General features: G+C 38.4%; 1 protein-coding gene across 1 annotated transcript; it reads right to left on the reverse strand.

Moving 5' to 3' along the window:
- Window positions 1–5,022: 5,022 nt before the first annotated feature.
- Window positions 5,023–6,542, reverse strand: LOC112165555 (transcription factor MYB102). Its single transcript, XM_024302107.2, has 3 exons — window positions 6,325–6,542; window positions 6,103–6,232; window positions 5,023–6,010 (listed from the first exon to the last, which is right to left on the reverse strand). Exons 1-3 carry the CDS (start codon window positions 6,455–6,457, stop codon window positions 5,188–5,190), a joined length of 1,086 nt encoding a protein of 361 aa, XP_024157875.1. The 5' UTR covers window positions 6,458–6,542; the 3' UTR covers window positions 5,023–5,187.
- Between the last annotated feature and the right edge of the window lie 6,675 nt (window positions 6,543–13,217).

Genomic DNA, 13,217 nt, shown 5'->3' on the forward strand with positions numbered 1-13,217 from the left:
CATTTCTTAATAAGTCTCAATAATAATTGTATATTGAGAAGAGGGTAACCTCCCTCCAAAAAAAAAAGTGAAGATGTTTCTTTGATTTCTACAGTAGTGATCCTTCTATTTAACTTGGCAGCAATATATTTTTTTCCTCTCTATTAAAGCTAAACCCTTAATTAGATATCTCTCACAATATGATATCATCTATTAAAAAAAACAGAGAGAAACCCTAATACCCTTTTCAGTTTCACTATTCAATCTCGTCCGGCGGCTCCCCGACAGGTGTTGGCTCCGGCCTCGCCGTTGTCTGGGGTTGTTGCCGAACGGGTATTCGATTCGATTTGGTCTGAGGTTTGTTCATGGATGGTTGCGCTTTGGATTTTTCCAGACGGTTTGGCTTGTTTTCTTGCCGCATCTCAACCAGCAGTGGGGGTGTGATGATCATGACCAGTGGGATTCCGGACGGCGTGAGTTGTGGCGGTGTGATTCAGCCATGAGCCATAGGTGACGTGAGATGTGACGGTTTGGGTCGCAGTGGTGAGTGACTGCGGTGGCGTAGATTGTAGTAGCACGGATCGTGGCAGAGCGGGTCGAATTGTGCTGCTGTGCTTGTGGCATACGCCATGTCGTCAGGAGAGCTGGGCGTGTGACATACGAAATGTCATTGAGGGTGATGGATTGGGGACAGACCAGCTTGATGGACTCTGAAGTTTGGACTATTCTTTTGGATGCTTTGGGCCTACTATTTTGGGCTAGGGTTTTTCCCTAGGTCTTTACTATGTTTTAGCTTGTCTTTTACAATAAATTCTCTGTTTTTCAGGAACTTGAGCACTTTTGTGCACCCAATGTCTCTCTAGCGTCTCTGGAGTAGTACCGAAGGAGGATATTCGCTATTTCTAGGTACTGAATGTATAATGAGTAGGACTATATGTACGTACCACTTATGGGTACTACCACTAGCTTCTTGTCTGTCTATGTCCTTAAATGACAGCAGAAAGATATGTAACGGTCTATTCTGACTTGTGATAAATATATTATTTCGCCCTGGTGGCATTACTCAAAAAAAAAAAAAAAAAAACTAAACCCTTTAATTTTCTTAGACGCACATCTAGAAACATCAATGCATGTATTGGTTTCAATTCACACCTTATATAGAAATGCGTCTACTACATATCTTCCCCCACATAAAATGCTTGTCTAAGCTAGCGCAACAGAAGCATTATCTGTCTCTCCTTCCACATATATGAGCAAGCCTTCAAAACACCATTCTTTGTCAAAAGAAGCCGTCACACCTCGACGAAAATATATTAATACCTCACGAGCCCATTTGGCTGATTCCTCATGATTTCCATCTTTCTGTGCAATTTTTCTCAATGATAGAGTAGTGCATTGTCATCTCAACTGCAGCAAGAAACAAAAAGGAAAGGATGCAAGAAATTTGAGAACCAAGGAAAAGAAAACTCAAGCGCTCAAAGACACAAACCCGCTTTAGGGGTTTACTTATTCAAAACGTTTGAAGAGCTTTTTCTTTGGGCGGTCGAGAGAGAAAATGATGGAGGATCTAGATTGAAAAACAGAAAAGAAAATTGTATATTAAAAGGGGTCTCTGTCTTTGTGTTCTGGTCGGTTGCGAGTCAAAGACCAGCCGTACCCTTTATACCACGAAATTGTCTGCATTTTTACACTCGTCAATGGGCTCGATTCAAATGCTTTACATGATATAATTTTTGCTTACACAGAGGCAGGCACGTATATATGCCATGGGAAAAGAAAACATTGGGATATACACACACACACGAAGCGTTATTATCATCGTGTAAAGTGTAAACTTGTTAATGATAGAGCAAAGAGCAGATTAAGCTTGGAAATTCCATAAAGCTATATGACGGTTGAATACATTGAAATTACGAGATTTCTTTAAGACCGAATACATTGAAAGTTATCTTCATTTTGGACCCGTTTGTTCGTCATTCCCTTTTACCTCCATACACTGTAATAATCTGTTCTTTTGCAGTCCTAGCTGATGGTTATAACTTATAACCTACACCAGTAATTACACTTGATAGTTTCACCATTATACTTTGATGGTTCAATATATAGCTAATTTACAGCTACGCGTAGAAAGGCAAAATTAAATAATCGAAGATGTATGAGTACTCAAATACAAGTTAATCCAGACGGCCGAAAATGAAATACCAATACATTAAAACAGCCTTAAAAGATAGGAATGGCCACAAAGATGGGACCCGAAAGAAAAAAAATCTTCCAAATGAAATGATTCAAACTCATTCCACCAAAGTTGAACATAAGCATTCACTTTAGGGATCCTTCATTTATCGTGAACAATTGATTAAAGACGAATATACGTAGGTGTTCTAGACAAGTGTCATGGATATAGGCCGCATACATATTAATCAATATCTTTGACGTATAAATGACGTATGGCTTACATGCATGAAGGGGCTTGACCTTGATGTTAATCATCAATGAAATGCGTTGTGATAGAGCTTCTAATAATCGGCAAGTAGAAGAAGCAGAAGTACATCTCTCTGGCGATTTATTGACATTAGCTTGGGACGTATGAATGGCAATTCTAGCAAGCTAGCTTGGTTTCCTAGATAAGTTGAATTATTTGATTGCACATAATTCTTGCATGCATATGATTGAGGAGGAGCCAGAGTATAAGATGTACGTTTCGTATATGAATGGTTAACTACAATAATGAAAACAAGTTTCTGAGCATATACGAAAATTTTTGGTTCTGTCTTGTTGAACAAGAATCAAAACTTATCAAGCTTCGGTTAACCAAACGCGCTTGTCGAAGTGATCGAGATGGGAATTTTGTTGAAATGAAAACTTAACTATCTAGGGGTTTCGTATATAAATGGTAAACCTTCTGCTCTGTTTACCATTTCATCTTGAAGAGGAACTTGCGAAACATGTTAATGTCCATATGAGCACGAGTTTAATGTGCAGGGAAATCGGTAAAAGGTTGAGTTAGAGACGTGTGGAGAACACATTCCAGTAGTGTTCCACCAATTACATAGACATTGCAGAATAAGGATAGGACTCGCTGATGATCAGCAATGTGAAGCGGAGATCTGGTGGGGAAATTTACATATAGAACCCGCCTAATAGGTACAGCACTTCATTTGTTTTCTTGTTGATTGATGACCTCATTCATTTTAGGTCCAAGCCAAGCTTCGAAGTTTGGATTAAATTCAAACTGAATGACCATGAGGGTGGCCATGAGCTGTCCATCGATCTATATATAGCTGATCTAATCAGGTATTGCATGGGAATAATGTAAATCATATTAGTATTGTCAATTTAGACTTTAAAGTTCCATATATATATATATATCCAATTAAAGCAAAAAAAATATTTCTAATTTCGACCTAGCCTATAGATATGAAGTCAATGCTATGAATTTATGGCTACATTTTTCAAGGCATCAAATTGTAAGAGCACGACTTTAGTTCTCACAGAGAGAGACATATATATATATATATATATATATATATATATTAAAGAAAAGACTTAGACAAAAACAAAGAACTACATACAAGAGTCTATGGGGCAACCTAATCCTAATTGGTCAAACATAGAAGCATTTAAGACATAATTAGATGGAAACCGATTCTCCCGAGTTTGCTCGTTCCGTAGAGAGTGACCAATTTTAACCAGAGCATCTACTGTGAAATTTGCTTTTATGTAAAGAGTGTGACTCAAATTAGTTCTCAATTATTAACAAAACAAAAGGTCATACATTATATAAGACTATGTATAATCATAAATTTGAGAGGAACGAATGTCGAAATAAGAATAAAAGTATAACCACTGTATATATATTAAGTGAATTTGCATCAGGTATGTCATGTCGCGTGTATATATTCAATATCGATCTATCTATCTATATCTAAAATAACAATGAGTAGGTCCAAATTTTGAAACCTAACTATTAAATCTACTTTCACTGCACAGGAATTTTGCATCCATAAGACTGTTTAAGTCAAATAGCTTGAAAAAAACAGTATCTGCCTACTTAAGCTCATTGTCATCACCCTATCGCAATAACACCCTGGATTCCTGTACAAATAAACAGCTAGCGATCGAAGAACCAACTGGTAGTCAAAAGCCTAGGCACCATTGCACTTCTAAGTTGTAAAGCTCCGACTGGATAAGAACCCTCACCTAACCGGGTCAACCGTCACCTCCAACACCGTACGGTCCCACCCTCTGCATTATTGACTACACGTGTCCCAGATGCTGACGCAATAAATACCCAAGTCCCTCCTTAATTAGCAAAATCGTTAAAGGGACAAAACCCCAACTCCGGCACAGGAAGCACGCCATGATTTTCAATAAAAGCAGACTAGCAGAGGGGAGCTAGGGTTTGCGTGGTCCCCACAAAATAATAATGTTACACCGCTCATGCATCGACACGTACTTAACTTTTTAGTCAAACTTCGCCATTAAATAATCCCCATGCAAATCATTACTTTTTTAGTACGTGAAAACGACCGCTGTGCCATACAGGTGGCCTGGACAGGTGTCCCTCCGGCGACCCCCTCAGGCACTACCGCCGGAGCCTCGGACTCGATGTCGGGATCTATGAAACAAAGTTTTCCGTACTCAAGGCCCAAGCTCGATCTCTCCAATTTTGAGCCTTCTTTTGCTTCTAGAATTTCACTTGGATTTGCTCTTTCCTCTTATAGATTTATAAATTATATGTTTCCACCATCTGAACAGAGCAGGAGAGGGGAAAAAAAACCGCTTTACTGCGACAGATTTATTAATATGTTATACTTCTTGTGACTGCCAACTATTATAGTAATAATTTTATGTATTTTTATCCATATTATTGTGGTGCCATATTATTGTATAAGGTTGTAAGAGCATAATCATTGACATGAACTCAATGGAGTAGTACGTTCTTTCCATAGACAAATAATATATAGTTTTATTTATTTAAAATTGTAGGATATACTAATTAAGTGAAAGGGAAAATAGATTGAAGGGTACAGTGACACTCAATTATGGAAACCTTCCTTAATTAAAAAACAAGGGGCAAGAACTTGCTTCCGAATACAGTAAGATTAAGAAAATTGCTCGAGCTAATAATTATTTGCTAAATTTTACACGTATGAACTGCGAAAATGCTTCATCAATTGGGATCAGTTTGATCCTGACATTGATTAATTACACATGAATGAAATCATCCAAAATGTTTGGGATGTCAAACTTCAACATGTTGCTACAGTAGCTCTCACGTTCATCCTCTGTGCCGCTGTTGAAGTATGTAGTCGAGTTTGAATTCAAAGGCGTTGGGCTTGAGCAAGGCGTTGAAAACACCGAAGTGAAGTTGAAATTCTGGTTGTTGCTGTTGTAGGAGTACAAATTCGAAGTTTCGGGTGAAACATCACTGACGATCTGGTGATCCGACGACCCATCATAATATGTCAAGCTTGGTAATTGAACATATTGGTTTTCAGTAAAATTTGAAGGGGCCTCGCCATTACTTTGCCACTCACTTATTTGGCAATTTTGGGAACTGAAATCAGTAATGGTTGGTGGTTGTACTTCATGAGGAAATGGAATATCACCGGTGTTCAATGTGGCGCAAACTGGAACGTTTTCTTGAAAGGGTTCTTGGAGCTGGCTAGATTGGACTAGCTGTACTGGGATTTGATCATTTTGGGGACTGCAAAGATGCTGCTGCTGGTCATTTTGAATGAAGAAGTTTGAATTTCTTTCTCTATGAGATGATAGGATCGTGGCTAGCCTTAGTAGCTCAGGGTTGAGTCCCATTTGTTGCATCCCAAGCAACCTTGAAAAGTTTACTTGAGGGTGATGATGAGAAGAGTTGTATAGAATGGAAGAGAAGTCAAGCAGATCAAGCCGAGGACTGTGAGTAACCGGATCGATTCCCATTCGGAGAAGCCTCTTCCTAATGTGGGTGTTCCAGTAGTTCTTGATTTCATTGTCAGTTCTTCCAGGCAAACGAGCAGCAATAGCAGACCACCTATACATAAATTATATGATTAGATTCAAAATGTTAAACATGCAAATTGTAACATGGGAAATTAATCAAAGAGAGTAGCTATCTAGGCTTACTTGTTGCCCAAAATGCTATGCAGTTGAACAATTGTCTCCTCCTCTTCAAAAGAAAATCTTCCTCGTTTGATATCAGGCCGCAGATAGTTGGTCCACCTGAGACGGCAGCTCTTTCCACATCTTTGCAGTCCTATATAACGAAATCGATTTGGTTAGAAAATTCAACCATGCACACCCATTAATAATCAACTAAGGAAAGAAAATTAAGTATGAAATACACACCTGCATTCTTTGGAAGCGTCCTCCAGTTGCCATAACCGTGTTTCTGGATATAATCAACGAGCTTCTGATCTTCCTCCGGAGTCCATGGACCTTTTTTCAGGCCGTTTTTGTCACAACACGGTGCTCTTCCCATTGTGAATAACACTGTTACGTTACTGTTCTTCTGAGAAAGACTGATTAGTGTTCAGAGCCAGAAGAGAGAAATGGGAAGGATGTAGGGTCCGTAAGGAAGACGGAGGTGTATATATAGCAATAGGTGAAAGTATAAAAGGAGAAGTCAAAAGGATTCGGTGCCGTCCTCCGTATATCAAATTGGCTACGTGTCCTTTTGCTTTGAGAAAATTTTGTTATCGTCATCAAGTATCCAAGTCCTATTAGTCCCTCTCTTTCTCTCTGTGATTATTGTAATTATTTGGAACTATAACCCCGGCCATATACTGATATACATATACTACCTATTATTTCTTGGTTGTTAATTCTTAGGTTATCGTTTTCCGGTGGGGTTGCGTCACCCTCGCCTTTCCCGGATTCATAATATTAGCTGTCATCAACGTTGTGATTGTGCCACGTGCCTCCTCTGAGAGCTGACCTGTCCTTACTGCAACTTCACTTTCACGGCGTTCCTCTGTATCACTGCATGGCTTCTGCTAGATCATAATCAACTCAATCAAGCCATAGCTGAAAGCTAGCTAATTAGGGTTAACCAAGTATTGGGTTTCCGATGATTCAAATGACTTCGTGCAATAGAGGACAGATTCAAAATATTGAACTTACTGGCTAAAATTTGGACAATCTTCATCTTCTTTTTAAGTTGACCAGTACAGAGAGGACAATATTACGTACAGGAAATTTTTTTTTTTTTTTTGCTAACGTTAGACAAAAGACGTGGAGATAGCAATAATGGAGTTCGGTGTTTGCCGAAATGTCGAAGCATTTATGATAAGATAGCCTAATATATTTGGTGAAGAAAAAATGAAAGGAGGACGGTTTAGCTTCACTTTCGAGCGAAGATGTTTTTTCATTTCTATTGTGATTTACGAATATTCACTTTATATTATTTAAATTTGAAATTATTTGTTTTCTAAACTATATTTTAGAGACACAAAAAGTTAATCCACAAATATTATGAACAAGTGCTTATAGTAGTGTAAAGTGATAAATAATTACAAATCATATGAGCTAATAACATTAACCCGGATCACCACGTGTACCATGAATCGGAACCATGTTATAATTTCCTCACAAATGGATGAACGGTTGAGTCAATTCACTCTTGAACTTAAATGTCTAAAAACTAAAAGAATAATCCTTAAAGAGTAATTTATAAAACTAAGAGTTCCAATTATGAAAGTGTAATTATAAAAAATAAAAATTATGAAGTTTAAGGTAAATATTCATCATTCATTAATATCAGATGGAGTAAATGCATTATCCGAATTAAAACAAGCTAGCAAACTCTTTGACCATCGAAGAAAAGCTAGCTGAAGTCACATGTTGCATTGCATTATTAGCACAACAGAGAAAGCCAAATTTTACAGGAATACACAAAGAAATAAAGGCTCACACTTTTGAATACTGTTGGGCGTTGGAGCATTACATAATCATATTGATTATATAATATAACACTATTTTTCAAGGTAACAATTAAAAGAAAACATATATTAGGGCATCGTTCAAAGCGCAGACATTGTTTTCAAAGTCTGGTTTTGCCCTACAACGTGCAGAAAACAAAAAACAGTTTTGACTTTATGAATGATTGATTACTGAGGAAAGCATGTACTTCTTCTTCTTAATCTTCTACTCTCACTCTCAGACACAATTAAATACTTATTTGCTGTCAATTGGCAAAACTTCAAGATTCTCAACTTCATTGACTTGAGCAGTTCATCGAAACTGATTGAGCAATTATGTACGGCTAGCTCCTAATTACAAAGACGGTTCCATCCTATAAAGATCGGGACTAAGGGCAAGTTTGGCCCCGAAGTGATTAATTTAAAATCGGCTTTAGCTGTGCTGTGAAAATAATCAGCTGTGAAGCTGGGTGTTTGGTAAACCGTGCTTTTAAAAGTGTTGTGAGTACAAAAGCAGTGTTTAAGTGTTTGGTAAAATTTAGTATAAAAGTGCTATGAGTTTAGAAAATGACCAAAAAGGACATGATGTTAAAATGGTGTTCTATATATTTTTAGAAATAATAACATTTATGATTTTTATAATAAAATTTATTATCTTTATAAGTTATACTCTACTCATTCATTTATCGTGACTTTTTGAAGTTTTGGGAAATTTTCGGAGAATTTTTCTGATACCCGGACCATTTATCGTAACTTTCCAAAGTTCTAGGATTTTGAAAGTTTATTTAAGGAAATAGAAATCAAGTGGCGCAATCTGAGCCGTCAATTTCGTCCACAATCCAATCTGGTCTGTTGATTTAGCTTTAAAAGGAAATGAAACATACCAGATTGGCCTAGAAAGCTCAAGAGAGAGGGAACTTGGAGTTTCTGACCCGAAAGGAGGCAGCCGACCCAGAAGAGAAGTCTGACTGGAACTTTCACCTCCGGCCACCCCACGACGACGCACGGGCACCATCCTCTTCGTCTCCTCGTACTCGTCATGTCTGTGGCCTTTGATCGTCCATGCACTGGATGACAAAGAGGAATCGACAGTGAGAAGGTCCGACTGCTCCGGCCAGTTTTAACGAATTTCGACAACTCCGGCCACCAATTGGCTTGCATGTGGTATGAAACCTCATATTCTCATCATGGTCTACATGCCTGTGTGATTAGTTTTTGAATTTGATTAGAATATGATGATTTTCGTTTTTGGGAATTCTCTGCTCCGTCGCGGTTCCTTGATGCCGGACACTTTTCCGGCTCTTCTCGGCTTAGTCTTGGCTTTGCTGCATCTGTAAAAGAAAGCTGACGTTGTAGGCATCGAATCTCAGTACATCTTCAAACCAGTATCGGCAGAGTGTTGGGAAACTGAGTTCGGCTAGAATATAGATGAGGGCAATATAGGTAAAGCTAATAAATGATCTCAACTTCTGAAATCTCTTACTCTAGAAGCATCACTTTTGCAACTTGTGAATTATAACATGGGTTAATTACATATAAGTGCATCTTTGAATGTTCACCACCTAGTTTTTTCCCTCATAAAGCCACTAGATTAAAAAGGGTGTTATATTTTGGATATTAAAAACTAACGTATTTACATAAATGCCACCAGAGTACAAAGTCTCTCTCCCCTCTCCGGCGAGGTCTCCAGTCAACTCCGATGGGTCTCCGGTTGACCTCCGGCCAACTTCCGACGGGTCTCCGGCCAACTTTCGGCAGGTCTCCGGCGACCACAAAAGCTACTATGATGAGATTTCTGATAACCTCCGGCGAGATAACAAAAGCTACTCCTTACCAAAAAATTCTATGCTTCTCAAAACTAAAAGCTACTATCCCCACCAACAAAAATTACTGTCACAAACACCAAAAGCTACTCTCACCAGCAATAAACACTACTCTAACCAACACCAAAAAACTACTCTCACCAATAGCAAAAGCTTCTCTTACCAACACCAAAAGCTACTCAAACTAACAACAAAAATTACTGTCACCAACACCAGCGAGCTACTCTCACTAACACTAGAGAGCTACTCCAGTATCAAAAACTACTCTCACCATTAACAAAATGTACTCTCACCAACGTAAAAAGCTATTATCACCACAGCAAAAAACTATCTTCACCGCTAACAAAAGCAACTCTCCCAAACGTCAAAAACTATTATCACCACCGCAAAAGGCTACAATCATCACCACCAAAAGTTACTATCACTAACAACAAAAGATACTTATCAACATCAAAAACTCTTCTCACCTACAACATAAAGCTACTTTCACCAAAATCAAAAACTACTCTCGCCAACTCCGAAAGCTACTCTCACCGACATTGAAAACTGCTTTCTTTGCTCTCTTTCTGAAATGATGCAAGATAAGTGCAAGTGCCAGACAACACTCTTGATTGGATATCAAAATTTAATGATGCCAAATGCAAAAATCGTCAGATTAGACAAGTAATTACTCGCACATTACACATCCAATTCATATGAGGAATAACATTCATCTTTAACAAAAACAGAAAAGATATCAAAACACACCAATCCTAAAAATAAAAATAAAAAAATTTCAAGGACATCGTCGGAGTCTTATTAGAGGCAATTGAGATGATGAAACGAAGGTCGTGGTGGGAAGGGATTTGAATCCGATTCAATTTCTCAAAATGTAGTAATATAAAAATGAAGAAAATTGTTCTGATTTCATTGAGGTTGAAGAATCAAGGACGTCAATGACGCCGTACAAAGAAGCAAAGCTTCTTATTGCTACGATCCTCCCGATCGGAGAGTTCTCTTACCATAAACGACGGATTCAAACTAAAGCTCAGATATGCAATCTCAGATCCCGGCGATGGGAACGAGGTTGAAACTGCCAGAAGAGGTTGGACTTGCCTTCGAAGGCGGAGACGATGTCGTCGTTGTCAATCTGTAGGAGAAGCAATGGAATCCGTCGACGGCAACAGTGATCTGTGGGAGACTGGAGTTGGCGGAGGGAGACAACAGTGAAGTTGAAAGGATCTAGGAGCTCCAGTTGATTCTCTAACATCTGGCGCGAGTCTTGAATTTGGGCTCGGACCGGTGTGTGATTTGTGCATGGTGACCATGGCTAGTCCGATCGGTGGGCTCAGACAGATGTCTGGCTTCCTCTAAACTCATTGGTGGTGGCGATGCATTGAAAGGATGACCGGAGCTCGATTAGAGTTGAGGAACAACGACAACTCACCTTTGGATTGCGTGCGGTGGCCGGAGCCTTAATCTGTGATGGGGTGGCTGGGCTTTGGTAGGGTTTGTGTTGTGGTTCAATTGATGGTGATGGTGATGAGAGATGGTGGCCGAAATTGATACTTTTCAGTGATTGCAGAGGGAAGAGAGAGAGAGAGAGAGAGGAGAGAATGAATTTCTTTTTGTTTTGGCGAGAGAGATGGAGTTAGTTTTCTTCCACGATGGGTAAAATCGTCAGGGTGGAAATAATATGAAGATACAAATGGCCTTATGTGTACAAAAAAAAACTTTAGTGGCCTTATAATTAATTTAAGTTTCAAAATGACACTTGTGTGTAATTTTCTATTATAACATTGGGAAGTAGGAGATTGAATTATAATCAATAACCTCTTGTCTTACCAAACATCTCATCCAACTTAAATTACTGAATAAGCAGCTTAAGCTGCTTAGACCTCGGGGCCAAAATGGGCCTAAGAACAGTAGTAATTAGTGTAAAGATAATGACTAATTATCTAATATTTCTCTCTCGATTCCCTAGCTCTAGCTACCCATGGGCTATACCGTACAAGTAATTTGAACTGGGATCTTACCTTAAACTTGAACCCAGCTAATTAATTCTTTAGCAGAAAAACCTCGAGCTATTTAATTAGCGTATTTTTAAGCCAATTAACAAGCCAGTAGACACAACCAAACATATAATTAAGCTGAATGCCATGAGTCCATGACTATTGAATTTAATATCTGCTAATTAACGAGCTCTAACCTGACAATTAAGTGATATTCTTAGTACGTACCTCCGATCCCACACTAGTTTTCTAGCTTAACTATCATTGTTGGCAGTTGGTACCTTCCTGAAGAAGAACATTGTTCAATTTATTTGATTCGTCAGCCTGAGAAACAAGGGATTTCATAAGTTTGCCAATAGATTTAGCGAAGGTTGGAAACATATCTTAGGGCTAGTTTGGGCGAAATATACCTTAAACTCTACTAATAGATTTTGTTATAACTTATAGGCAATGTCTCATTTTTCCCATGTGAGATATTCCACACCCCCACACGTGTGGCGAATTTTCAAGTCATACACGTGGACAACTTTTTGGGTGATGTGGAACCCGTGTGGCCGCAAGGCATGCACAAGTGGGATAATCTGGCTCTGATACCATGATAAAATAATCTTGGGTTCACATCTAAAACCAATTGGCAATGAATGGAGTGTCCCAAACCGTTATAAACTCATAGGCAAAGTCTCATTTTTCCCATGTGGGATAAATATATTCTCAACAGATTGCCTTTTCGAACAGCCTTCTGTATTAAAAGTTGAATATTGATATAAAATGTAATTATTATTATTATTATTACTACTTTCATAATCCGCGGAATATATTAATCAACACTAACCACTTCTTCTTATTCTTAGTTCTTGAAAGTGTTCGACTAGCTCATAGGGAAGCCGGCCCTAAACCACATAGCTCACCGGCATGGTGCATGATCTCTGACTCCCTGTTTCTCCTCAAATTATAACTAGCTAGAAAAGAAAGCAATGTTAATTTAGCTACGGGTAAATAAACAATTTGCATTGCACTGCATGGATGACGATCTCCACTGTACGAACCTCTATTGCTTCCGCCAAATTCTTAGGGTATTTAATTCAACTTAGTTTATTTAACTTAATCACGTCGAATCGAGCTTGACCTATTACGTGTACCGACACAAAACCCTGTAGTCTCAGAAGAGTTTGCCTAGATCAAGCACTTGGATGGTCCTGATTCCCTGACTTAAACTGTTATGATCACCAGCTTGCCACTTCAGGAAATCTGACGTATCACAATATCTCTGCTCAATCTTTAAAAGTCTCTCCTAACAAAGAACAAAGCTTTCATGACAACAAAAGTCTAAAATAGAGTTTATTTTCTCCTCTATTTCAATCGGATTCTTAATAATTAAACTTACAAAACTGGTCACCTAAGAGACAATTTTCTAAAGGCTATGAGGGAGAAGTGTATCTGATAGCTGAGAATAAATACACAGTTCTAAATTGTTACAGTTTCATATTTAAATTTAATACATATAATTG

Source organism: Rosa chinensis, chromosome 5, assembly GCF_002994745.2.
Source record: "Rosa chinensis cultivar Old Blush chromosome 5, RchiOBHm-V2, whole genome shotgun sequence".
NCBI classification, from domain to species: Eukaryota; Viridiplantae; Streptophyta; class Magnoliopsida; order Rosales; family Rosaceae; genus Rosa; species Rosa chinensis.

Excerpts from the sequence above, each read along its gene's own strand:
- LOC112165555 (XM_024302107.2), bottom strand. The coding sequence starts at position 6,457 with ATGGGAAGAGCACCGTGTTGTGACAAAAACGGCCTGAAAAAAGGTCCA. Across the intron at positions 6,233-6,324 it reads GACGCTTCCAAAGAATGCAG|GACTGCAAAGATGTGGAAAG; the intron begins GTGTGTATTTCA and ends TTCGTTATATAG. Across the intron at positions 6,011-6,102 it reads CATAGCATTTTGGGCAACAA|GTGGTCTGCTATTGCTGCTC; the intron begins GTAAGCCTAGAT and ends ATTTATGTATAG.